This window comes from Oncorhynchus keta, chromosome 19 (genome assembly GCF_023373465.1).
Source record: "Oncorhynchus keta strain PuntledgeMale-10-30-2019 chromosome 19, Oket_V2, whole genome shotgun sequence".
Lineage (NCBI taxonomy): Eukaryota > Metazoa > Chordata > Actinopteri > Salmoniformes > Salmonidae > Oncorhynchus > Oncorhynchus keta.
Genome location: NC_068439.1, coordinates 11,541,050 through 11,567,088, shown reverse-complemented (window position 1 = coordinate 11,567,088; position 26,039 = coordinate 11,541,050). Strand labels below are relative to the sequence as shown.

Here is a 26,039-nt window from a genome sequence, read left to right as displayed (position 1 = left end):
AGCAGAGGGAGGACAGAGGAGGGCAGAGCGGAGCGAGGGAGGACAGAGGAGGGCAGAGCGGAGCGAGGGAGGGCAGAGGAGGAGGCACCGGAAACCTGGATTCAGAAGGGCTTCTGACTGAGAACACGACACGGTACACACACACACATACACACAGGACCTGAGTGGGTGGGGGGGCAGGACAGGAGGGGATGGGGGGACCGAGTTTGGGAAACACTGCTCTAATGCACTGTTGATGATGTCACTGTATTAAAATACTTCTGTGGTAAACCAATGAAAAATAAATAATAGATTCTGATTGGCTGTCCTCGTGTTATTGTCATATAGCACATCAGTTCAAAGTAAGTTTAGATATTTATTACTAGTGTGTGTTACTACACGGGGTCAGAAAAAAAACATTTATTGAAAGTATTAAGTTATCTGTCATGTTCGATATTAGATCATCTACTGAACTAAATACTACAACCTACCATCTAAATACTACAACCTACCATCTACATCTAAATACTACAACCTGCCCATCTAAATACTACAACCTACCATCTAAATACTACAACCTACCATCTAAATACTACAACCTACCATCTAAATACTACAACCTGCCATCTAAATACTACAACCTACCATCTAAATACTACAACCTACCATCTACATCTAAATACTACAACCTACCATCTAAATACTATACTACAACCTACCATCTAAATACTACAACCTACCATCTAAATACTACAACCTACCATCTAAATACTACAACCTATCATCTAAATACTACAACCTGCCATCTAAATACTACAACCTGCCCATCTAAATACTACAACCTGCCCATCTAAATACTACAACCTACCATCTAAATACTACAACCTACCATCTAAATACTACAACCTACCATCTAAATACTACAACCTACCATCTAAATACTACAACCTACCATCTAAATACTACAACCTACCATCTAAATACTACAACCTGCCAATCTAAATACTACAACCTACCATCTAAATACTACAACCTACCATCTAAATACTACAACCTACCATCTAAATACTACAACCTATCATCTAAATACTACAACCTGCCATCTAAATACTACAACCTGCCATCTAAATACTACAACCTACCATCTAAATACTACAACCTACCATCTAAATACTACAACCTACCATCTAAATACTACAACCTACCATCTACGTATATAGTTGAAGAGGAACTGAACATCAGTGTATGGCAATGGGGGGCACTCTGTACAGAATATCAGATCTTTACAAGTCCTGAATGATAAGTGTTTAAAGTCTTGGGAACCCCATCAATCAGAAGGCTGGGTTGAGGGGAAGTGGGGCTGGGGAGATTTGGAGGGGTGCTGGGGGGTGGTACACTGCTGGAGGGGTGGGGTGCTGCTGGTGTTTGGTGGACTGAGACAGGGTGGGTGTTTGGAGGGAGGCTGGTGAAAGTGGAAGGAGCGATTGAGGGGTTCTGCCTGGTTGGTGGGGGCTGGGTTGGGGTGGTGCTGTGGATAGGATGGAGGGTGGTGAGATTGGGTGGGGTGGTTGAGACGTGCTGCTGCTGCCGGGGGCTGGGGAGGAGTTGATTGGCCCTGTTGGGTGGTGGAGGAGAACAGTGGTCTGGCTGGATGGGTGGTGGGCTGGATGGGTGGTGGACTGGATGGGTGGTGGGCTGGCTGGATGGGTGGTGGGCTGGATGGGTGGTGGGCTGGCTGGATGGGTGGTGGGCTGGCTGGATGGGTGGTGGGCTGGATGGGTGGTGGGCTGGATGGGTGGTGGGCTGGATGGATGGTGGGCTGGCTGGATGGGTGGTGGGCTGGATGGGTGGTGGAGGAGAACAGTGGTCTGGCCGGATGGGTGGTGGGCTGGCTGGATGGGTGGTGGGCTGGATGGGTGGTGGGCTGGCTGGATGGGTGGTGGGCTGGCTGGATGGGTGGTGGGCTGGCTGGATGGGTGGGTGGTGGTCTGGATGGGTGGTGGGCTGGCTGGATGTGGGGTGGTGGGCTGGATGGGTGGTGGGCTGGATGGGTGGTGGGCTGGGTGGGTGGTGGGCTGGATGGGTGGTGGGCTGGCGGGATTGGATGTGCTTTTGTTGGAGCAGACGACTGGTTGCTTGGGGCATTCGATGACTTAATAAGTTGGGTTGATGATTTTGATGCTCTCTGATGGTCTGTAGTGATCTGTGCTGTTCTTTACTGGTTTGTGCTGGTCGGTACTGGTCTGTAGGGGATGGACTCTGTGCTGGTTGGTACTGGTCTGTAGGGGATGGACTCTGTGCTGGTCGGTACTGGTCTGTAGGGGATGGACTCTGTGCTGGTTGGTACTGGTCTGTAGGGGATGGACTCTGTGCTGGTTGGTACTGGTCTGTTCTGGTCTGTAGTGGTCTGAATCCAGGGATGCTTCAGAGTCTGCACTGCTGTCAGTCGCTCTGTTGGATTCACCTGTAGCAAGGCTTTCACCAGGCCTTGTGCTGCTACACACACATATACGCACAGACACACACAGACACACACAGACACACACAGACACACACAAACACACACACACACGGTCAGAGAGGGTCAAATATGTGTGAGCATGTGTGTATAAATGTGTCTACAAGCTTAAGTGTGTATGCGTGTATGTACAGTACCAGTCAAAGGTTTGGACATACCTACTCATTCAAGGGTTTTTCTTTATTTTTACTATTTTCTACCTTGTAGAATACTAACGAAGAGGTCAAAACTGTGAAATAAAGTAACCATAAAAGTGTTAAACAAATCAAAATATATTTTAGATTTTAGATTCTTCAAAGTAGCCACCCTTTGCCTTGATGACAGCTTTGCACACTCTTGGCATTCTCTCTTGAAGGAGTTCCCACATATGCTGAGCACTTGTTGGCTGCCTTTCCTTCATTCTGTGGTCTAACTCATCCCAAACCATCTCAATTGGGTTGAGGTTGGGTGATTGTGGAGGCCAGGTCATCTGATGCAGTACTCCATCACTCTCCTTCTTGGTCCAATAGCCCTTACAAAGCCTGGAGGTGTGTTGGGTCATTGTCCTGTTGAAAAACAAATGATAGTCCCAATAAGAGCAAACCAGATGGGATGGCGTATCACTGCAGAATGCGGTGGTAGCCATGTTGGTTAAGTGTGCCTTGAATTCTAAATAAATAACAGACAGTGTCACCAGCAAAGCACCCCCACACAATCACACCTCCTCCTCCATGCTTCATGGTGGGAACCACACATGCAGAGATCATCCGTTCACCTACTCTGCGTCTCACAAAGACACGGTGGTTGGAACCAAAAATCTCAAACTTGGACTCATCAGACCAAAGGACAGATTTCCACCGGTCTAATGTCCATTGCTCGTGTTTCTTGGCCCGAGCAAGTCTCTTCTTATTATTGGTGCAATTGGACCATGAAGGCTTGATTCACACAGTCTCCTCTGAACAGTTGATGTTGAGATGTGTCTGTTACTTGAACTATGTGAAGCATTTATTTGGGCTGCAATTTCTGAGGCTGGTAACTCTAATAAACTTTAGAGTGCAGCATGAGGACCTTTCCTGAGGCTGTCCTCATGAGAGCCAGCTTCATCATAGAGCTTGATAGTTTTTGCGACGGCACTTGAAGAAACTTTCAAAGTTCTTGACATTTTCCGTATTGACTGACCTTCATGTCTTAAATTAATGATGGACTGTCGTTTCTCTTTGCTTATTTGAGCTGTTCTTGACATAATATGGGCTATCTTCTGTATATTATCCCTACCTTGGCACAACACAACTGATTGTCTCAAACGTATTAAGAAGGAAAGAAACTCCACAAATTAACTGTTAACAAGGCACACGTGTTAATTGAAATGCATTCCAGGTGACTACCTCATGAAGCTGGTTGAGAGAATGCCAAGAGTGTGCAAAGCTGTCATCAAGGCAAAGGGTGGCTACTTTGAAGAATATCAAATATAAAATATATTTTGATTTGTTGAACACTTTTTTTGGTTTCTACATCATTCCATATGTGTTATTTCATAGTTTATCTCTTCGTTATTATTCTACAATGTAGAAAATAGTACAAAATAAAGAAAAACCCTTGAATGAGTAGGTGTTCTAAAACTTTTGACTGGTACTGTACGTGTGTGTAAGTGCGTGCTTATGTCTATACATATGTGTGTGACTCACCGTCAGATATGTGATCCCAGTAAGGGGCCAGGAAGGTGAGGTGTCCCTCTCTGATAATCTGGAACAGCTCCTCTTGGTCTCTGTCCCTTCTCCGGAATGGAGGGAACCCACAGAGCAGGATGTGGACTATCACCCCCAACGCCCACAGGTCTACCGGCAGACCATACCCTGCAGAGAGAGAGGTAGAGGGATGGAGAGAAAGAGAGAGAGGTGAACAGAGACAAAGATTGTGATAGAGGTAAGTCATTGGTAGAAAAATAAATAAATTGATAGAGTGACAGACAGAGGTAAGTAATTGATAGAGAGAGAAATAAAGTGATAGATAAAGTAGAAAGGGACAGACGTAGTCACCTGTCTCTGAGAGGATCTCCGGGGCGACATGGGTGGGTGTTCCACAAACAGTGAAGATGGGTTCTGTTACAACCATGGCTAGACCAAAATCACCCAGCTTCAGCCTACTGACCCTATCATTACTGTACTCCACCTTGAAGAGAGAGAGAGAGACATACCATAACCACTGTACTCTACCAGAGAGAGAGAGAGAGAGAGAGAGATACCATCACCACTGTACTCTACCAGAGAGAGAGAGAGAGAGAGAGAGATACCATCACTACTGTACTCTACCAGAGAGAGAGAGAGATACCATCACTACTGTACACCTTGAAGAGAGAGAGACCATCACCACTGTACTCTACTAGAGAGAGAGAGAGAGAGAGAGAGAGAGAGACATACCATCACCACTGTACTCTACCAGAGAGAGAGAGAGATACCATCACTACTGTACTCTACCAGAGAGAGAGAGAGAGAGATACCATCACTACTGTACTCTACCAGAGAGAGAGAGAGAGATACAATCACTACTGTACTCCACCTTGAAGAGAGAGAGAGAGACATACCATCACCACTGTACTCTACTAGAGAGAGAGAGAGAGAGAGAGAGAGAGAGATACCATCACTACTGTACTCTACCAGAGAGAGAGAGAGATACCATCACTACTGTACTCCAACTTGAAGAGAGAGAGAGAGAGAGATACCATCACTACTGTACTCCACCTGGAAGAGAGAGAGAGGTACCATCACTACTGTCATGACATTGGCCTGTTGGTGAGGTTTATGACCCCCATAAATACCTTTTCCCCTTTCCTCTCTCTCTACTCTACAGAGTGACTCTTGGAAAGCCCTTTGTTAACATAGAGAGTCTGAAAACATCAAAGGGGTGGGGACCAGAACCATATTACGGTAATCCAACCAGTTGAAAATATGCGTTGGTACTTAAAGAATATGATGTCAGATCAGTTGTCATCTGAGACATTATTACTGATGATAGGATGACAAACTGTATATTGGAAAGTCTACACATTATAGTTATCAGATTCACATGGAATTGTTGTGCAATTTAAATGTTTAAATATGAAACTATTTGTGAAAAGGTGAAATGTAATTTTAGCTTCTACATGAGAGAATTGGTTTTCATAAGTAAACTAGGCTCAATTCAGTGGCTCCGCCCAAGTGAACAGACATTGGTTGTGAACTATGAAACACGCCCTTCTCTCCACCACTATATAAGCCCTTTACGAAAATGTAACATTTGTGTTCCCGAGGACAACGGTCCATACGTTAAAAGGGCTAATATCAAACTACAGAACTAAGCCAACTTCAGTGTGAGCTTAAAGTATGGCAACTTGGTATGAACTTTGAACTCTTATTCACTAATGAAGTGATACCTCCTAGCCGTTGAGTGAGCAGCAGCAGCTGTAAACGTGGGCTAGGAAAGGACGGACAAAGTATCTCTTCTACCAAACACACGACGGTACGACAACGTATCCGTTCTACCACAAGGCATATTCTTCAAAGGACAAGGGTGATGATCTCTGTTGGGCAACACGGCCCTCCGTCTACGGCCAACCTATTGAAGCACCGCTCAGTGTAAATATTTCTTGCATTTTTCTTTTCCAAATGGGCAGTTATTTAGAATGCATAAGATTCTGTATTTACGATAGCATAGCTTCACACGGTCCGATCAAAGACCCTTATTCCTTTGTTCCTCAGTCTTCCCGCGCTTTCATTCAAAACCCAAGCCCCTTTCTTTGTGTAACCAGCCGTCATATCGGTTCCGTCCGCTAGGGACGTTTTCTTTTATGACATAATTAGTAATCAATGTATGACCCATCCTGTGTATGTGTAATTATGTGAGATTGTTTAGGTATTTAGTAAATAAATAATTAAACCAAATGTTGTATTGCTGATTCAACTTGTTAGCCAGGGTTCGTGAAGATAACCAAGAATTCCCCCGACTTCAGATGAGACTGAATAAGGTGACGATTAAGAATTGACAGCTATTGATGTAAAAGATGACTAGGTCTTTAAGAGTTTATTCGGAAGATAACAGCTCTATAAACATTATTTTGTGGTGCCCCGACTTTCTAGTTAATTACATTTATATGATTAGTTCAATCAGGTAATATTAATTACAGATAAATTATTTTATAGAATAGCATGTCACAACACTAATGTACTCCACCTGGAAGACAGAGAGAGATACCATCACTACTGTACTCCACCTGGAAGACAGAGAGAGATACCATCACTACTGTACTCCACCTGGAAGACAGAGATAGATACCATCATTACTGTACTCCACCTGGAAGACAGAGAGAGATACCATCACTACTGTACTCCACCTGGAAGACAGAGAGAGATACCATCACTACTGTACTCCACCTGGAAGACAGAGAGAGATACCATCACTACTGTACTCCACCTGGAAGACAGAGAGAGATACCATCACTACTGTACTCCACCTGGAAGACAGAAAGAGATACCATCACTACTGTACTCCACCTGGAAGACAGAGAGAGATACCATCACTACTGTACTCCACCTGAAAGACAGAGAGAGATACCATCACTACTGTACTCCACCTGGAAGACAGAGAGAGATACCATCACTACTGTACTCCACCTGGAAGACAGAGAGAGATACCATCACTACTGTACTCCACCTGGAAGGCAGAGAGAGATACCATCACTACTGTAATCCACCTATTGATTTACCTATTCACACACACACACACACTGCCTCACCAGTAGGTTTTCAGGTTTCAGGTCTCTGTGTACTATGGTCTTACTGTGAATGTATCTCAAGAGCTTCACTGACATCACACACCATGTGCCCCGCCTCCTCTTCCGGAAACTTCCCACGCTCTGCAATCGCCTCGAACAGGTCTCCCCCAGTAACCATCTCCATGACAATATAGGAATGTGTGTGTGTGTGGTGGTGTGTGAAGAGGCGCACCACGCGGGGATGTGACAAGCTACCCAGAATGCTCAGCTCGTTCTGCATCATGTGCTCTCGACCAATCAGCTTTGAGCGCTCCACAATCTTTACGGCAAAGGCTTCCCCGTTGTTGCGCCGACGACAGCAAAGTTTCCGTCGCCGACCGTGCGGCCGATGTCATAGTAACGCTCAATATCCGACAGAGTGACATCACTATTGTCCGACGGGAGGTCAAAAATAATTTCCTGTTTAGTCCCCGCCTTTTCTTGTTTAGAATCTGAGGAGCAATGTTCTGATTGGCTGAGGGACTCCTCCTCAAACCTACAGATTGATCCAGTGTGGCATCGGGCAGGACCGACGTGCAGTTTCTCTACTTCCTGGTCATTTGGTCAGTTTCCTGTTTGCTTCCTGGTTACGGGAGGAAGTGGAGCCCTCCCTGCTCTCTGATTGGGTCGATCAGAGAGCTTACAGTTCCTGCTGCGTGGGGCGAGGGGTGTGTCTATCTCCTCTTCCTGGGTAAGTGGACCTATCGGTGAGGATAGTCTCTATAGTCTCTCTCTAGTTCCGCTTTTCACTCTGACCCTCTGAAGATGATTGGGGGTGTGAGAGGGGTGTGTGGAGTTCAGTTTAGAATGTGTGTTAGGGTGTGTATGTGTGTGTGCATCCGTGTCAAGGTGTGTGTGAGTAGGGTGTATGGACAGTCTGGTTGGGTTGTTGTGTGTGAAGTGCCTGTTTGGGTGTGTATTGGGGTGTGTCAGTGTGTTTGGGTGTGTATTGGGGTGTGTCAGTGTGGGTGTTTAAGCCTGTGTGTGTCTGCTTTGCGATGTGTGTGTCTGAGAGAGAATCAACAGGTTAGTTAGGTCCACTTTCAAAATGTGTCCTCATCAGCTGTCTGTATATAGGTTAACTGGGCTACTGTTTTCTTTAGATAGAGCAAGTAACATGACACATGGTCCTTGAGGAAGCGTGAATCATTTAGACGGGAGGAGAGACGGCCAGGGCTGAGGGTGGGGGAGGGGGAGAGCTCGGCACTCAAAGAACCTGGCCCCTGTAATCCAAGAGATGGAAGAAGCTCAAATCTGATCAGCCGTATTTCTTTACTCACACAACAAACGCGTGGCCTTGTTCTCTGCTGAAACTGCATGTTTAATGGAGTATCAGAAACGCCAAGTTGAGAAGTCTTCCCTGGTTATCTGTTACACTGGTACTGAGACCAGTCTTCTAGTCTTCCCTGGTTATCTGTTACACTGGTACTGAGATCAGTCTTCTATTCTTCCCTGGTTATCTGTTACACTGGTACTGAGACCAGTCTTCTATTCTTCCCTGGATATCTGTTACACTGGTACTGAGACCAGTCTTCTAGTCTTCCCTGGTTATCTGTTACACTGGTACTGAGACCAGTCTTCTAGTCTTCCCTGGTTATCTGTTACACTGGTACTGAGACCAGTCTTCTATTCTTCCCTGGATATCTGTTACACTGGTACTGAGACCAGTCTTCTAGTCTTCCCTGGTTATCTGTTACACTGGTACTGAGATCAGTCTTCTATTCTTCCCTGGTTATCTGTTACACTGGTACTGAGACCAGTCTTCTATTCTTCCCTGGATATCTGTTACACTGGTACTGAGACCAGTCTTCTAGTCTTCCCTGGTTATCTGTTACACTGGTACTGAGACCAGTCTTCTATTCTTCCCTGGATATCTGTTACACTGGTACTGAGACCAGTCTTCTAGTCTTCCCTGGTTATCTGTTACATAGGCTTAAATTTATTTTATTTAACCTTTATTTAACTAGGCAAGTCAGTTAAGAACAAATTCGTATTTACAATGACAACCCACTGTTCCCCGGTAGGCCAACTGCCTTGTTCAGGGGCAGAACGACAGATTTTTTTACCTTGTCAGGTCGGGGATTTGATCCAGCAACCTTTCGGTTACTGGTCCAACGCTCTAACCAATAGGCTACAAAACAAACAAAAATCTGAAAAACAATGTTCTATTACTAGATTTGAACATGCAACCTTTAGCGCCCATCCACCATCCCTGTCCACAACACCCTAACAAAACTGTAACCTTCTTGAAGCTAACAGTGCTCACTGTTGCCCCCTAGTGGCAGGTTTCCACATCATCTCCTGACATCCTCAGACATGGATGGACATCAAATACTGACTTGTATAATGGATGACCTGGCTGTACAAAATACAGTTGTACTGTATCTATAGGCTCTTACTCCCACTCAAATCCTTCACAGGATGAGCTTCACAATTAACATATATAATGACAATAATGTTTTTTCTTAACATTAAAAAAATGTATATACTTTTTCTAAGCTACAGAATAAATATTAAGACTGGACAATACATGAATTTGAGAGAATGTATAATTTTTACTTTTAAAGCATTACGTTTCACAGTTTTAAACTTTCCACTCACCTACTGCTCTCCATCTAGCGTCCGCCGCCACGTCGCATCCGAACGGTTGCTTCCACGCGGGCGTCATAGCCTACCTGTTCACAGTACTAATAAACTCATTCTGACTTTCCGGTGGACTTTCCGTTGACCATTTCTTTACCAACAGTGGAGGTCATTGTTTAATTTAACAACTTCTGCCTCTGTCGTTTTTGGAAGAGATATTAGGAATAGTAGACGGGATGTGCGTGTTGACCTCCTCTGACCAACTCACGGAAGGAACACCAGAGTTGCTACTTGTGCGCGTGCTAGGCGTCCAGACTTGCAACATAAACTCTCTCTCGTAAATTAAGCAACAGGAAGCCGGGTGGGATGTTGTTACCTTACATAACAACAACACTACAAAACGGTTCGGTAACAACAACACAGCGGTAAATCCAGGTGATCATTGCCAGAATAACGGGAGAGATGCGTCACCGTTTTGGCACAGCTCGCTCCCCGTTCGCCACAGACCGGTGCCTCTCCTCACTCATACACGTCTCTGCGTAGACACACACAAACACAAACAGTAGCTATGCGATTGATAACAAAAACGAACTTTTCCCTGGTTTTGTTCAGGGCAAATGCATGCTTCGTGGAGAGACAGAAACAGAGAGATGGAAGAAAAAAGAAACACAAGAAAGAAAGAAACAATCAGAAACAAACAGACCAGAGGAAAGAAAGAGAGAAACTGACTTGTGTTTAGACTCGCACAGGTGGAACAAACTTACATTTAGGCATTTTTTTCAGTGCTGCTTTGAATGTAATTGAGAAAACAGAGAAGTGTCAAATACTTTTGCTTGACGTGATCATCTAGTTTTTAAAACGTTTCTGTAATCGGATTCCAATATATTAGCTGGTAACGTAACAGATTACAGTTAGTGTTTTTTTGTAATCCCTTACATCTAAGGGATTACATGTAATCTGCTACTCCCCAACCCTGATTGTTGTTGATCCATCCTTAGTATTCTCTTTCCACAGCCATTAAACTCTGTAACTGTTTTAAAATCACCATTGGCCTCATGGTGAAATCCCTGAGCGGTTTCCTTCCTCTCTGGTGACTTGAGTTAGGAAGGATGCCTGTATCTTTGTAGTGACTGGGTGTATTGATACACCATCCAAAGTGTAATTAATAACCTCATCATGTTGAAAGGGATATTCAGCTTCTGCTTTTTACATTTTTTTCTATCTACCAATAGATTACCTTTTTTTGCGATGCACTGGAAAACCTCCCTGGTCTTTGTGGTTGAATCTGTGCTTGAAATTCACTACTCGACTGAGGGACCTTGCAGATAATGGTATGTGTGAGGTACAGAGATGAGGTCTTAAGCACTATTACTGAACACAGAATGAGTCCATGCAACTTATTTAGCTATTTGTTTAGCACATTTTTACTCCTGAAATTATTTTAGCTTGTCATTGCAAAGGGGTTGAATACTTATTGACTTAAGATATTTCAGCTTTTCATTTTTTATTAATAAAAATAAATTCTACAAACAAAATTCCACTTTGATATTGTGGGGTAATTGTGTATAGATCAGGGACATAACATCTAAATGTAATCCATTTTAAATCCAGTCTGTAACACAACAACATGTGGAAAAAGTATAAGGGTGTGAACTTCCTGTAGGCACGGCAGACAGTTAAGCTAATGGGATGCATTCAGTAGAATTTGGACCATTAGAATTTAGACCAGAAAACCAGGAGTCACGACCTCTGAAGTTACTCACTCACTAAAGCACTCTGCTGTGTGTGTGTGTGTGTGTGTGTGTGTGTGTGTGTGTGTGTGTGTGTGTGTGTGTGTGTGTGTGTGTGTGTGTGTGTGTGTGTGTGTGTGTGTGTGAGAATGTAAACTGCGCTAACAGTCCAAACACTGATTCTAAGGGCGTGTCCTCATGATCTTTCTGAGTATAAAATGACACTAGAATGGATCCTTTGAAAAGCACTTCTGTCCCACATCCAATTCAAAGTGGGACAGGGTATCCAAACTAATGTGCATCTAAAAGGGTTGAACTGAAGGGTTTCCCGTTATAATCAAAGATCTGAAGAGAAAATCTAGCAGGAGTGAGAATCAATATCTCCTATGTCACGTAGTGCTGCAGTGCTCCAGAGGCTCTGCTGCTGACCAGTCGTTTGTTGGGGGGTTGGGTAATACTGTGTCAGCAAAAACAACTGTTTCTGTTGTGTAAGTAAGCAATAAACAACGCCACAAGATGTGGTGAGAGCTGTTCCCTCGGGAAGTATACAAATCATTGCTTTAAGTTTAGGAGCTGCCCGATAATGTTCAAGTCATTCAGAATCAAGTGTCATGTTTGATCCTTTGTATAATTGATCTTTGATCTATTCTATTTCAACAAGAACCTTCAGATTGGTTATTTGATTTCAAACCATCAATTACAATTTAATTTGTCACATGTATCGTTAACAACAGGTGTGGACTAACAGGGAAATGCTTATGTGCCGTTCTCAACAACACAGAGAGAATGAAAATAGAGAAATAATAGAAAAGTCAAACTTCTAATAATAAAAGTAATAATAAATACACAATGAGTATAACTGTGTGTGTATATATAACTATATACACGGGATATGAGTACTGAGTTGATATGCAGGGGTATGAGGTAATTGAGGTAGATATGCAGGGGTACGAGGTAATTGAGGTAGATATGCAGGGGTACGAGGTAATTGAGGTAGATATGCAGGGGTACGAGGTAATTGAGGTAGATATGCAGGGTACGAGGTAATTGAGGTAGATATGCAGGGGTACGAGGTAATTGAGGTAGATATGCAGGGGTACGAGGTAATTGAGGTTGATATGCAGGGGTACGAGGTAATTGAGGTAGATATGCAGGGGTACGAGGTAATTGAGGTAGATATGCAGGGGTGCGGGTAATTGAGGTAGATATGCAGGGGTACGGTGTAATTGAGGTTGATATGCAGGGGTACGAGGTAATTGAGGTAGATATGCAGGGGTACGAGGTAATTGAGGTAGATATGCAGGGGTACAAGGTAATTGAGGTAGATATGCAGGGGTACGAGGTAATTGAGGTAGATATGCAGGGTACGAGGTAATTGAGGTAGATATGCAGGGGTACGAGGTAATTGAGGTAGATATGCAGGGGTACGAGGTAATTGAGGTTGATATGCAGGGTACGAGGTAATTGAGGTAGATATGCAGGGGTACGAGGTAATTGAGGTTGATATGCAGGGGTATGGGGGTAATAGATATGCAGAGGTTGATATGCAGGGGATATGCAGAGGTAATTGAGGTAGATATGCAGGGGTACGAGGTAATTGAGGTTGATATGCAGGGGTATGGGGTAATTGAGGTAGATATGCAGGGGCACGGTGTAATTGAGGTTGATATGCAGGGGTACGAGGTAATTGAGGTAGATATGCAGGGGTACGTGGTAATTGAGGTAGATATGCAGGGGTGCGAGGTAATTGAGGTAGATATGCAGGGGTACGAGGTAATTGAGGTAGATATGCAGGGGTACGAGGTAATTGAGGTAGATATGCAGGGTACAAGGTAATTGAGGTAGATATGCAGGGGTACGAGGTAATTGAGGTAGATATGCAGGGGTACGAGGTAATTGAGGTAGATATGCAGGGGTACGAGGTAATTGAGGTAGATATGCAGGGGTACGAGGTAATTGAGGTAGATATGCAGGGGTACGAGGTAATTGAGGTAGATATGCAGGGGTACGAGGTAATTGAGGTAGATATGCAGGGGTGCGAGGTAATTGAGGTAGATATGCAGGGGTACGAGGTAATTGAGGTAGATATGCAGGGGTACGAGGTAATTGAGGTAGATATGCAGGGGTACGAGGTAATTGAGGTAGATATGCAGGGGTACGAGGTAATTGAGGTAGATATGCAGGGGTGCGAGGTAATTGAGGTAGATATGCAGGGGTACGAGGTAATTGAGGTAGATATGCAGGGGTGCGAGGTAATTGAGGTAGATATGCAGGGGTACGGTGTAATTGAGGTTGATATGCAGGGGTACGAGGTAATTGAGGTTGATATGCAGGGGTTAAATGATGGTTAAATGAGATGGTTTGCACTTTCCGTTTTGCACGAATGCTGCCATCTATCCACGGTTTCTAGTTTGGGTATTACAGTCAATGTGTTGGTAGAACTTCGGTAGCGTTGTTCTCAAATTTGCTTTGTTAAAATCCCCAGCTACAATAAATGCGACATCAGGGTATGTGGTTTCCAGTTTGCATACAGTCCAGTGTAGTTCTTTGAGGGCCGTCGTTGTATCGGCTTGAGGGGGATATACACGGTCTGCATTTGATTGTGAGGTATTCTTGGTCGGGTGAAAAAAAGGACTTGAGTTTCTGTACATTATCACAATCACACCATGAGTAGTTAATCATGCTACATACACCCCCGCCTTTCTTCTTCCTAGAGTTCTTTATACCTGTGTACGTGATGTACTGAGAACCCAGCTGGCTGTATGGACAGGACACTATATCCCGAGAGAGCTATGTTTCCGTGAAACAGAATATGTTACAATCCCTGATGTCTCTCTGGAAGGACCTGAGCCCTAGGACCATGCCTCAGGACTACCTGGCCTGATGACTCCTTGCTGTCCCCAGTCCACCTGGCCCGTGCTGCTCCAGTTTCAACTGTTCTGCCTGCAGCTATGGAATCCTGACCTGTTCACCGGACGTGCTATCTGTCCCATACCTGCTGTTTTCAACTCTCTAGAGACAGCAGGAGTGGTAGAGATACTCTGAATGATCGGCTATGAAAAGCCAACTGACATTTACTCCTGAGGTGCTGACCTGTTGCACCCTCAATAACCACTGTGATTATTATTATTTGACCCTGCTGGTCATTTATGAACATTTGATTATCTGGCCATGTTCTGTTATAATCTCCACCCGGCACAGCCAGAAGAGGACTGGCTACCCCTCATAGCCTGGTTCCTCTCTAGGTTTCTTCCTAGGTTCTGGCCTTTCCAGGTAGTTTTTCCTAGCCATTGTGCTTCTACACCTGCATTGCTTGCTGTTTGGGGTTTTAGACTGAGTTTCTGTACAGCACTTTGTGACATCAGCTGATGTAAGAAGGGGCTTTATAAATACATTTTATTTCATTTCATTTGGAAGGAGATCCTCGCCCTGAGCTCGTCTACTTTATTATCCAGAGACTGAACATTAACTAGTAATATACTCAGAAGCGGTGGATGGTTTACACGCCTCCTGAGTCGACTAGGATTCCACTCCGAATACCTCTTCTCCGCCTGGGATGTTTTGGAGCAGCCTCTGGAATAAGTTCAATTGGGGGGTACGAACAAAGGATCCAATTTGGGAAAGTTGTATTCCTGGTCGTAATGCTGGTGAGTTTCCGCCGCTCCGATGTCCTAAAGTTATTTCCGGATGTATGTAATTAACATCAAAAAGCTTCTGGGCTAATAATGTATTGAGCATGACTGCAACAGAAGAACCATATCTCCACCGTAAAACAATCCTTGCTGCTTTGTCCCTCACAGAGCAGTAGTTCACCCGACTCCCCATTAATACCTGGCATGTTTAAGAATCTTTCCCTGTAAATATTTAGATGAATGTGTGAAAGTACCATTTTGAGCACACGTAGTCATAAATCATTTAAACTGAATACAGAAAGGACATGTTCAGGCTTACTCACACCTGCTCAGAAAACACACACACACACACACACACACACACACACACACACACACACACACACACACACACACACACACACACACACACACACACACACACACACAAGAAAAAAATACTGCAAAGTTGCTTAAGAGCTAGAAGCAGAGCTGCCATATCTATTGGCGCCGTCTTGTCTCTGCATGTATGAACCTACACAGTGGGTTCATACACTGTAATTTACTGTGTGTGTGTGTGTGTGTGTGTGTGTGTGTGTGTGTGTGTGTGTGTGTGTGTGTGTGTGTGTGTGTGTGTGTGTGTGTGTGTGTGTGTGTGTGTGTGTGTGTGTGTGTGTGTGTTTTCTGAGCAGGTGTGAGTAAGCCTGAACATGTCCTTTCTGTATTCAGTTTAAATGATTTATGACTACGTGTGCTCAAAATGGTACTTTCACACATTCATCTAAATATTTACAGGGAAAGATTCTTAAACATCCCAGGTATTAATGGGGAGTCGGGTGAACTACTGCTCTGTGAGGAACAAAGCAGCAAGGATTGTTTTACGGTGGAGATATGGTTCTTCTGTTGCAGTCATGCTCAATGCTCTTGGTTGGTCATCAATCAACAAGATCATTGAAATAAACTTGTTTTATTTGACACTGTACACCATTTAAAACGACCAAACTCCATTCACAAGAGTATTCAGTTGGTAAAAGTCAGACATTCAGTAAATACTAGGAATAGATTGTCCACCATCTATGTGCTATCCAGACAGAATAAGAGAAATAGGCTAAATAACATTTAAATTCAAAACAATAAAGAAATGTAATAATTTATCTGAGCAAACCAGAAACCTTTCAATCTATAAATTCTTTAGAACCATTTAAATAGAAAACATTGGACGGTTGTGCAGGACTATGGTAGATGAAGGAATCAATCTATATTTTCATTGTTAGAGTATTTATCTGGTCAATATATTAGTGTATTATGCCTTTTTGTAACAGTGCGAAAATGTGATGGTATTATAGATTGTATTTTAATGTTTAAGGACACTTGGAAAATTTGTCCAAATGAGACCTTATAAGAGATTTTAATGTATTAAAATAAAATCCTACTGAACATTTATACTGTATAACAGACCCATAGATGATGAGGGACAAATACCCCCCCCCCCTCTCTCTCTCTTTCAATTCAATTCAATGGGCTTTATTGACATGGGAAACATGTTAAAACATTGCCAAAGCAAGTGAAGTAGATAATAAACAATAAAAAATGAACAGAAGTTCCATTTCGAATGTCATATTTTCTATATACAGTGTTGTAATGATGTGCAAATAGTTAAAGTACAAAAGGGAAAATAAATAAGCATAAATATGGGTTGTATTTACAATGGTGTTTATTCTTCACTGTTTGCCCTTTTCTTGTGGCAACAGCGGGACGAGATGTTAAAAACTGTCCATTGTGCCAATAGATGGAATGCACTCACATGAGATTTGCCGTGATGTTGACAGAGTGGCATGGGAGGTTTATTTCTTAGACTGGGGTAAGATGTCCATTTTGGGACACATCCTCAGTAGTGTGCCTTCGAATCAGTGGGTGTTTCGGCCTTTAATCACTAAACACCCTCATCAAACGTGGCCAGCTAAAGGGTGATCAAGCCTTAGCTTGTGTCCCATGCCCAATTAAGATGTCCCACGGGACTAGACTATGTAGATATGGGAGTTCGAATTCTTTGTGGATCTGTATAATCTGAGTGAAATATGTGTCTCTAATATGGTCATACATTGGACAGGAGGTTAGGAAGTGCAGCTAAGTTTCCACCTCATTTTGTGGGTAGTGTGCACATAGCCTGTCTTCTGTACATAGTCAAAGCTTTCCTTAAGTTTGGGTCAGTCATAGTGGTCAGGTATTCTGCCACTGTGTACTCTCTGTTTAGGGACAAATAGCATTCTAGTTTGCTGTCTTTTTGTTACTTCTTTCCAATGTGTCAAGTAATTATCTTGTTGTTTTCTCATGGTTTGGTTGGGTGTAATTGTGTTGCTGTCCTGGGGCCCTGTAGGGTCTGTTTGTGTTTGTGAACAGAGCCTCAGGACCAGCTTGCTTAGGGGACTCTTCTCCAGGTTAATTTCTCTGTAGATGATGGCTTTGTTATGGAATGTTTGGGAATCGTGTACTTTTAGGTGGGTATAGAATTGAATGTCTCTTTTCTGGATTTTGATCATCTTTCTTTCTCTCTCTCTCTCTCTCTCTCTCTCTCTCTCTCTCTCTCTCTCTCTCTCTCTCGGGGACAATTCCATTTAAATTAAGTTAGTTTAAGGAATTCATTGAAATTCTTAAATTAAATTATTGGATTTTCCTGAATTGAAATGGAATTGACCCCAGTGTTACATCACTTACACATACACACCAACCCCATATTCCTCATGTTCCTCCCCTCCCCCTATTCCTCATGTCCCTCCCCTCTCACTCCCTCACCCCTCCCATCTCGCACCTGCTCACCCCACCCCTCCCAACTCCCCTTTTTCACCCTTCCCCTCTCCCCCTCCACTGTGTGTGGGAGTCTGTCTGTTTGTCTGTCCCTGACACAACTAGTGGCCTCATCATTGGCTAAAGAAAATATTTCACAAGACACAGACCGTTGGAGAGACGTGTGTGTGTGTGTGTGTGTGTGTGTGTGTGTGTGTGTGTGTGTGTGTGTGTGTGTGTGTGTGTGTGTGTGTGTGTGTGTGTGTGTGTGTGTGTGTGTGTGTGTGTGTGTGTGTGTGTGTGTGTGTGTGCGTGTTTAAGTGAGAAACAGAGAGAGACACGGTGAGGGGGCTGGCAACATTACACAAAGTTACACAACATTACACAGCCTTATTGCACAACAATACACAATGTTACACAGCATAACACAGTGTCAGGGCGCTTCGTCCTGACTCCAGGTCAATGCTTCACTCTGTCACTGGTGACCACACACACACACACACACATGCACACGCACGCACGCACACACACGCACACACACGCACACACACAATCATAATTACTTTCAGATACTGTACATTTGGAAGGAAATATTCAGCTATATTTTAAGCACTTTAATATTGGAATGTTAATGGAAATACACTTGTATTGGCATTTATTTGAAAATACTCAAATAAACTGACTCAAATACACTCCTATGCATTTAACCAAGGTATTTGAAAATACTTTTAAAAAGTAGGCTATTTATATAAAATTATTTCAAAATATTTCAAATTCTTCCAATATACAGTACCAGTCAAAAGTTTGGATACAACTTACTTTATTTGTACTATTTTCTACATTGTAGAATAACAGTGAAGACATCAAAACTATGAACTAACACATATGGAATCATGTAGTAACCAAAAAAAAGTGTTTAAAAAATCCAAATAGATTTTATAATTTATATTCTTCAAAGTAGCCACCCTGTGTTGATGACCGCTTTGTACACTCTTTGCACACTCTTTGTGTGACAGTATTGCTTCCGTCCCTCTCCTCGCCCCTACCTGGGCTCGAACCAGGGACCCTCTGCACACATCAACAACTGACACCCTCGAAGCATCGCTGCCTATCTCTCCACAAAAGCCAACTACTTCAAGGTCTCAGAGCAAGTGACGTCACCGATTGAAACGCTATTAGCGCGCACCCTGCTAACTAGCTAGCCATGTCACACTGGTTACATTTGCACATCAGCAAACAGTAGACATTTGACTTCAGATTCTAGTAGGGTGAGGCCGGGTGCTGCAGACTGTTCTAGTGCCCTCCCCAATTCGTTGATATATATGTTGAAGAGGGTGGGGCTTAAGCTGCATCCCTGTCTCACCCCACGGTCCTGTGGAAAGAAATGTGTGTATTTTTTGCCAATTTTAACGGCACACTTGTTGTTTGTGTACATGGATTTTATAATGTTGTATGTTTTACCCCCAACACCACTTTCCATCAGTTTGTATAGCAGACCCTCATGCCAAATTAAATCAAAGGCCTTTTTGAAATCAACAAAGCATGAGAAGACTTTGCCTTTTTTTGGATTGTTTGTTTGTCAATTAGGGTGTGCAGGGTGAATACATGGTCTGTTGTACGGTAATTTGGTAAAAAGCCCATTTGACATTTGCTCAGTACGTTGTTTTCACTGAAGAAATGTACAAGTCTGTTGTTAATGATAATGCAGAGGATCTTTCCAAGGTTGCTGTTGACGCATATCCCACTGTAGTTAATGGGGTCAAATTTGTCTCCACTTTTGTGGATTGGGGTGATCAAATATTGGGGAAGATGCCAGAGCTAAGGATGATGTTAAAGAGTTTTAGTACAGCCAATTGGAATTTGTGGTCTGTATATTTTATAATTTCATTGAGGATACCATCAACACCACAGGCCTTTTTGGGTTGGAGGGTTTTTATTTTGTCCTGTAGTTCATTCAATGTAATTGGAGAATCCAGTGGATTCCGGTAGTTTTTAATAGTTGATTCTAAGATTTGATCATGTATATGCTTTTGCTGTTTGTCCTTTGTTGTAGAGACAAACAGTTTGGAGAAGTGGTTTATCCACACATCTCCGTTTTGAATCGATAACTGTTCGTGTTGTTTGTTTAGTGTTTCCCAATTTTCCTAGCAGTGGTCAGAGTCTATGGATTCTTCAACTACACTGAGCCGATATCTTTACGTGCTGTTCCTTCTTTTCCATGGTGTATTTCTGTATTGTTTTAGTGATTCATCATAGTAAAAGCGTAGGCTCAGGTTTTCTGGGTCTCTGTGTTTTTGGCTGTATAGGTTTCACAATTTCTTTCTTAGGTTTTTGCATTCTTCATCAAACCATTTGTCATTGTTAATAATTTTCTTAGGTTTTCTGCTTGACTTGTTTAGATTTGATAGGGAAGTTCAGACGCCAAATTTACTGTTGAGATTTTCTACTGCCAAGTTTACACCTTCACTATTACAGTGGAACATTTTGTCCAGGAAGCTGTCTAAACAGTATTTCATTGTTTTTTTGGTAGGTTTCTACGCTACATTACTTCCCTCTATAGAATTCCTTAATATTACTAAGTTCCTTTGGCTTTGATGCCTTGTGATTGAGTATTGCTCTGTTCAAGTAGACTGTGATTTTGCTGTGATCTGATAGGGGTGTCAGTGGGCTGACTGTGAACGCTCTTAGAGACTGGGTAGAGGTCAGTGATAAAGTAGTCTACAGTACTACTGCCAGGAGATGAGCTATAGGTCTACCTACCATAGGAGACTGGGTTGAGGTCAGTGGTAAAGTAGTCTACAGTACTACTGCCAGGAGATGAGCTATAGGTCTACCTACCATAGGGGTCTGGGTAGAGGTCAGTGGTAAAGTAGTCTACAGTACTACTGCCAAGAGATGAGCTATAGGTCTACCTACAATAGGAATCCCCTCGAATCCTACCATTGACTATGTTAGGTCGCTTGGAAATGATTGATTTCCCTCTCCAGGATGGAGAATCTGTCTTCATTAAAGTATGGGGATTCTAGTGGGGGGACACATGAGGACATTTTTCTCTGAGATCCTTTCCTTTTGAATTTCTAGCCAAATGTAAAATCATGTTCTGATTAATTTAATGGGGTGAGTTAGATCTGCTCTAGACCAAATTTGCATACCCCCTGAGTCCCTTCCCTGTTTCACACCTGGTAGTTTGGTGGATGGGACTACCAGCTCTCTGTAACCTAGAGTGCAACCAGTGGGTCCGTCTCCTCTATACCATGTTTCTTGTAGGATGACAAAGAAAACACTGCCTTTAAGAGAGTGGGAGGGATGTATTACCGATGTATTGGTGAAGTCCAGGTTCCAGACCTGGAGAGTCTCTCTCTCTCTTTCTGAGCAGTGTTCTTCTCCTCCATCCTCCCCTTCCCATCCCTCCCACTCTCTCTGAGCAGTGTTCTTCTCCTCCATCCTCCCCTCCCCATCCCTCCCACTCTCTCTGAGCAGTGTTCTTCCCCTCCCCTCCCCTCCCCTCCCCTCCCCCCCCCTCCCCTCCCCTCCCCTCCCCTCCCCTCCCCTCCCCTTCCCATCCCTCCCACTCTCTCTGAGCAGTGTTCTTCTCCCCCCCTCCCCTCCCCTCCCCTCCCCTCCCCTCCCCTCCCCTCCCCTCCCCTCCCCTCCCCTCCCCTCCCCTCCCCATCCCTCCCACTCTCTCTGAGCAGTGTTCTTCTCCTCCCTCCTCCCTCCTCCCTCCTCCCTCCTCCCTCAGTTCTCTTCTTCTTCCTATTTTTTCTTTTTATTATTTGATTCTACCCGCTGGACTCCTTACTATCCCCCTGCCCCTCCCCCTGCCCCTCCCCCTGCCCCTTCCCTCTATTCAATTCAAAGGGGCTTTATTGGCATGGGAAACATAGACTATATACACAAAAGTATATGCACACCCCATCAAGTTAGTGGATTTGGCTATTTCAGCCACACCCGTTGCTGACAGGTGTATTAAATCGAGCACACAGCCATGCAATCTCCATAGACAAACGTCGGCAGTAGAATGGCCTTACTGAAGAGCTCAGTGACTTTCAACGTGGCACCATCACAGAATGTCACCTTTCCAACAAGTCAGTTAGTCAAATGTCTGCCCTGCTAGAGCTGCCCTGGTCAACTGTAAGTGCTGTTATTGTGAAGTGGAAACGTATAGGAGCAACAACGGCTCAGCCGGTGAAGTGGTAGGCCACACAAGCTCACAGAACGGGACCGTTCGTCTGTCCTCTGTTGCAACACTCACTACCGAGTTCCAAACTGCTTCTGGAAGCAACATCAGCACAAGAACTGTTCGTTGGGAGCTTCATGAAATGGGTTTCCATGGCCGAGCAGCCGGATACAAGCCTAAGATCACCATGCGCAATGCCAAGTGTCGGCTGGAGTGGTGTTAAACTCACCACCATTGGACTCTGGGGCAGAGGAAACACGTACTCTGGAGTGATGTTTTTTTAATGGTTCAGGCCCCTTAGTTCCAGTGAAGGGAAATCTTAACGCTACAGCATTCAAAGGCTTTCTAGATACATTCAATGGCATTTGGGATGAATTGGAACGGCGACTGCGAGCCAGGCCTAATCGCCCAACCTCACCAATGCTCTTGTGACTGAATGGAAGCAAGTCCCCGCAGCGATGTTCCAACATCTAGTGGAAAGCCTTCCCAGAAGACTGGAGGCTGTTATAGCAGCAATGTTCCAACATCTAGTGGAAAGCCTTCCCAGAAGACTGGAGGCTGTTATAGCAGCAATGTTCCAACATCTAGTGGAAAGCCTTCCCAGAAGACTGGAGGTTGTTATATCAGCAATGTTCCAACATCTAGTGGAAAGCCTTCCCAGAAGACTGGAGGCTGTTATAGCAGCAATGTTCCAACATCTAGTGGAAAGCCTTCCCAGAAGAGTGGAGGCTGTTATAGCAGTAATGTTCCAACATCTAGTGGAAAGCCTTCCCAGAAGACTGGAGGCTGTTATAGCAGCAATGTTCCAACATCTAGTGGAAAGCCTTCCCAGAAGAGTGGAGGCTGTTATAGCAGCAATGTTCCAACATCTAGTGGAAAGCCTTCCCAGAAGACTGGAGGTTGTTATAGCAGCAAAGGGGGGGGGGGCAACTCCATATTAAAGCCCAGGATTTTGGAATGAGATGTTCGATGAGCTTTTTTTATTTTTTTATCTTAGAAATTAACAGTTAAAGATTGAATTCAAAAAGGTTTTAAAATGATAGACATTTCATGTGTTTATATTATCAGCCATGTATAATGTTTTAATAATGTCCAATAGTACAATAGTACAAATAGAGAACAAAGACAAATAATCTGATTAGTGGTGATATTTACAATATTGTTTGCACGTCACAGGTTGCTCTTTTTCCATGACAACGGTCCCCAAATCTCACTGCTATGATTGCTGTTAGTGGCATTTCACCGAACATAAAGGAGTTCATCACTGTTGGATCTGTCCTTTCTGTTAAGAGCCATAGAGTGCCAATTTGCTCTGTTTTTTTTTGTTGATTCTTTCCACTGTGTCACATAGTTATATATTTGCTTTCTCATAATTTGGTTGCGTCTCATTGTGTTTCTGGCCTGGGGCTCTGTGGGGTCTGTTTATGAACTGAGACCGGGAACCAGCTGGCTGAGGGGACATCTGTCTGTCTGTCTGCCTGTCTGTCTGTCTGTCTGTCTGTCTGTCTGTCTGTCTGTCTGTCTGTCTGTCTGTCTGTCTGTCTGTCTGTCTGTCTTCTCCCCTCCCCCTCTCAGAGTGATGACATCACGAACAGCCGGTCTTAAACCGACCAGTAGGATTGCAGCATAGCAGTGGTGCTGACTCCATTCTCTGTGCCCCTCTCCCTCCTCTCCCTCCTCTCTCCCTCTCTTGCTGCCCTCTCATTTCTCCACACTACTGCTAACATGGCTGAGGCATTCACAGGCACATGGAACCTGAAGGAGAGCAAGAACTTTGATGAATACATGAAGGCCCTGGGTGAGCAGCGTGTGTGTGTGTGTGTGTGTGTGTGTGTGTGTGTGTGTGTGTGTGTGTGTGTGTGTGTGTGTGTGTGTGTGTGTGTGTGTGTGTGTGTGTGTGTGTGTGTGTGTGTGTGTGTGTGTGTGTGTGTGTGTGTGTGTGTGTGTGTTATACATGCGGGTGTGTGTGGAGTAACAGTAAAGTGGTAAAGCATGGGGTGTGTGTCCCTCCGTCCCTCCGTCCGTTCCTCCCTCCCTCCCTGCCTGCCTCCCTCCCTCCCTGCCTGCCTGCCTGCTGGTGTATGTGTGCACTTGTGAGAAGGGTGTGACTGTTCATCAATACTTAAAGGTGTGTGTTTGTGCGCAGCCACATATGTGCATTCTTGTGCAGATATTGTGTGTGTTTGTGAACGGCAGGGTAGCCTAGTGGTTAGAGTGTTGGACTACTAACCGAAAGGTTGCAAGTTCAAACCCCTGAGCTGACAAGGTACAAATCTGTTGTTCTGCCCCTGAACAGGCAGTTAACCCACTGTTCCCAGGCCGTCATTGAAAATAAGAATTAGTTCTTAACTGACTTGCCAGGTTAAATAAAGGTAAAAAAAAGAAAATATGCGCAAAAAATACACACACAGGCAGGTGTTTATTTATTTATGCACGACCAGCGTGCATAAATAAGTAGCAGTAAGTAGCAGAGCGTGTGTGTAAGTAGCAGAGCGTGTGTGTAAGTAGCAGAGCATGTGTGTAAGTAGCAGAGCATGTGTGTGTGTGTAAGTAGCAGAGCATGTGTGTAAGTAGCAGAGCATGTGTGTGCGTGTAAGTAGAAGAGCATGTGTGTGTGTGTAAGTAGCTGCGCCACTCGTAGCAGAGCATGTGTGTGTGTGTGTGTAAGTAGCAGAGCATGTGTGTAAGTAGCAGAGCATGTGTGTGCGTGTAAGTAGAAGAGCATGTGTGTGTGTGTAAGTAGCTGCGCCACTCGTAGCAGAGCATGTGTGTGTGTGTAAGTAGCAGAGCATGTGTGTGTGTGTAAGTAGCAGAGCATGTGTGTGTGTGTAAGTAGCAGAGCATGTGTGTGTGTGTAAGTAGCAGAGCATGTGTGTGGGTGTAAGTAGCAGAGCATGTGTGTTTAAAGGGATAAAACAGGATTTTGACATTTTTTTTAACCTTTATTTAACTAGGTAAGTCAGTTAAGAACAAATTCCCATTTACAATGACGGCCTACCCCGGCCAAACGCTAACCCTGGCCAATTATGCGCCGCCCTATGGGGCTCCCAATCACGGCCGGTTGTGATACAGCCTTGAAATCAAACCAGGGTGTCTGTAGTGACGCCTCTAGCACTGAGATGCAGTGCCTTAGACCGCTGCGCCACTCGTAAAAACTCAAACATAAAAACTACCTCTAACTACCTTCATACTGGATGCAGAGAGCTCATATTAAGTAGATAAAGGGCTTCATTGCCACAATCACAAAGTGATTGTCAAGGGACAATGCAGACGTTAACGTCAGACATTGGAAGACTGGGTGTGGTCGGGACAATTGCAAAAAGAGAGAGAAGGAAGAGGGAAGAGAGGGGGAAAGGGACAGAAGGAGAGAGAGAGAGGGGGAAAGGGACAGAAGGAGAGAGAGAGAGAGAGGGAAAGGGACAGAAGGAGAGAGAGAGAGAGAGGGAAAGGAACAGAAGGAGAGAGAGAGAGGGAAAGGGACAGAAGGAGAGAGAGAGAAGGAAAGGGACAGAAGGAGAGAGAGAGAAGGAAAGGGACAGAAGGAGAGAGAGAGAAGGAAAGGGACAGAAGGAGAGAGAGAGAAGGAAAGGGACAGAAGGAGAGAGAGAGAAGGAAAGGGACAGAAGGAGAGAGAGAGAAGGAAAGGGACAGAAGGAGAGAGAGAGAAGGAAGAGGGAAGAGAGGGAAAGGGACAGAAGGAGAGAGAGAGAAGTAGGAACAGAACAGTGGAGGCTGTTGGGGAGAAGCTATAGGAGGACGGCCTCATTGTATTGGCTGGAATGGAATCAATGGCACGGAGCCGAACATGTGGTTTCCATACGATTGATAGCGTTCCATTTATTTAATTCCAGCCAATACAATGAGCTCATCCTCCTATAGTCCCTCCCAC

General features: G+C 44.2%; 2 protein-coding genes across 16 annotated transcripts in view; one reads left to right on the top strand and one right to left on the bottom strand.

Annotated features, from left to right (window-relative positions):
• Positions 1 to 384: 384 nt before the first annotated feature.
• LOC118379075 (serine/threonine-protein kinase DCLK3-like) lies at positions 385 to 11,015 on the bottom strand. 15 transcript variants are annotated; one of them, XR_008070186.1, is made up of 8 exons: positions 9,864 to 11,014; positions 6,803 to 6,922; positions 6,683 to 6,762; positions 5,131 to 5,214; positions 4,513 to 4,645; positions 4,162 to 4,329; positions 2,656 to 3,042; positions 385 to 2,475 (listed from the first exon to the last, which is right to left on the bottom strand). XR_008070186.1 is itself a non-coding variant. In XM_035766084.2 (4 exons), the coding sequence occupies exons 2-4, from the start codon at positions 4,586 to 4,588 to the stop codon at positions 2,195 to 2,197; spliced, it is 522 nt and encodes a 173-aa protein (XP_035621977.1). In that variant the 5' UTR covers positions 4,589 to 4,645; positions 9,864 to 10,998; the 3' UTR covers positions 385 to 2,194. The 15 variants fall into 15 exon arrangements, 2 of the variants coding, with proteins under 2 accessions (XP_035621977.1, XP_035621975.1); XR_008070188.1 differs by lacking the exon at positions 6,803 to 6,922 and having other exon boundaries at positions 6,683 to 6,722; positions 9,864 to 11,008; XR_008070197.1 differs by lacking the exons at positions 5,131 to 5,214; positions 6,683 to 6,762; positions 6,803 to 6,922 and having other exon boundaries at positions 385 to 1,054; positions 1,139 to 2,475; positions 9,864 to 11,015.
• A 12,764-nt stretch (positions 11,016 to 23,779) lies between these two features.
• The window catches only part of LOC118383356 (fatty acid-binding protein, heart-like), a 6,494-nt gene continuing 4,234 nt past the window's right edge, over positions 23,780 to 26,039 (top strand). Inside the window, exon 1 of the mRNA XM_052469445.1 lies at positions 23,780 to 23,948. Coding sequence (XP_052325405.1) covers positions 23,876 to 23,948 — 73 coding nt within the window. The 5' untranslated portion in view covers positions 23,780 to 23,875. The remainder of the gene's footprint in view (positions 23,949 to 26,039) is intronic.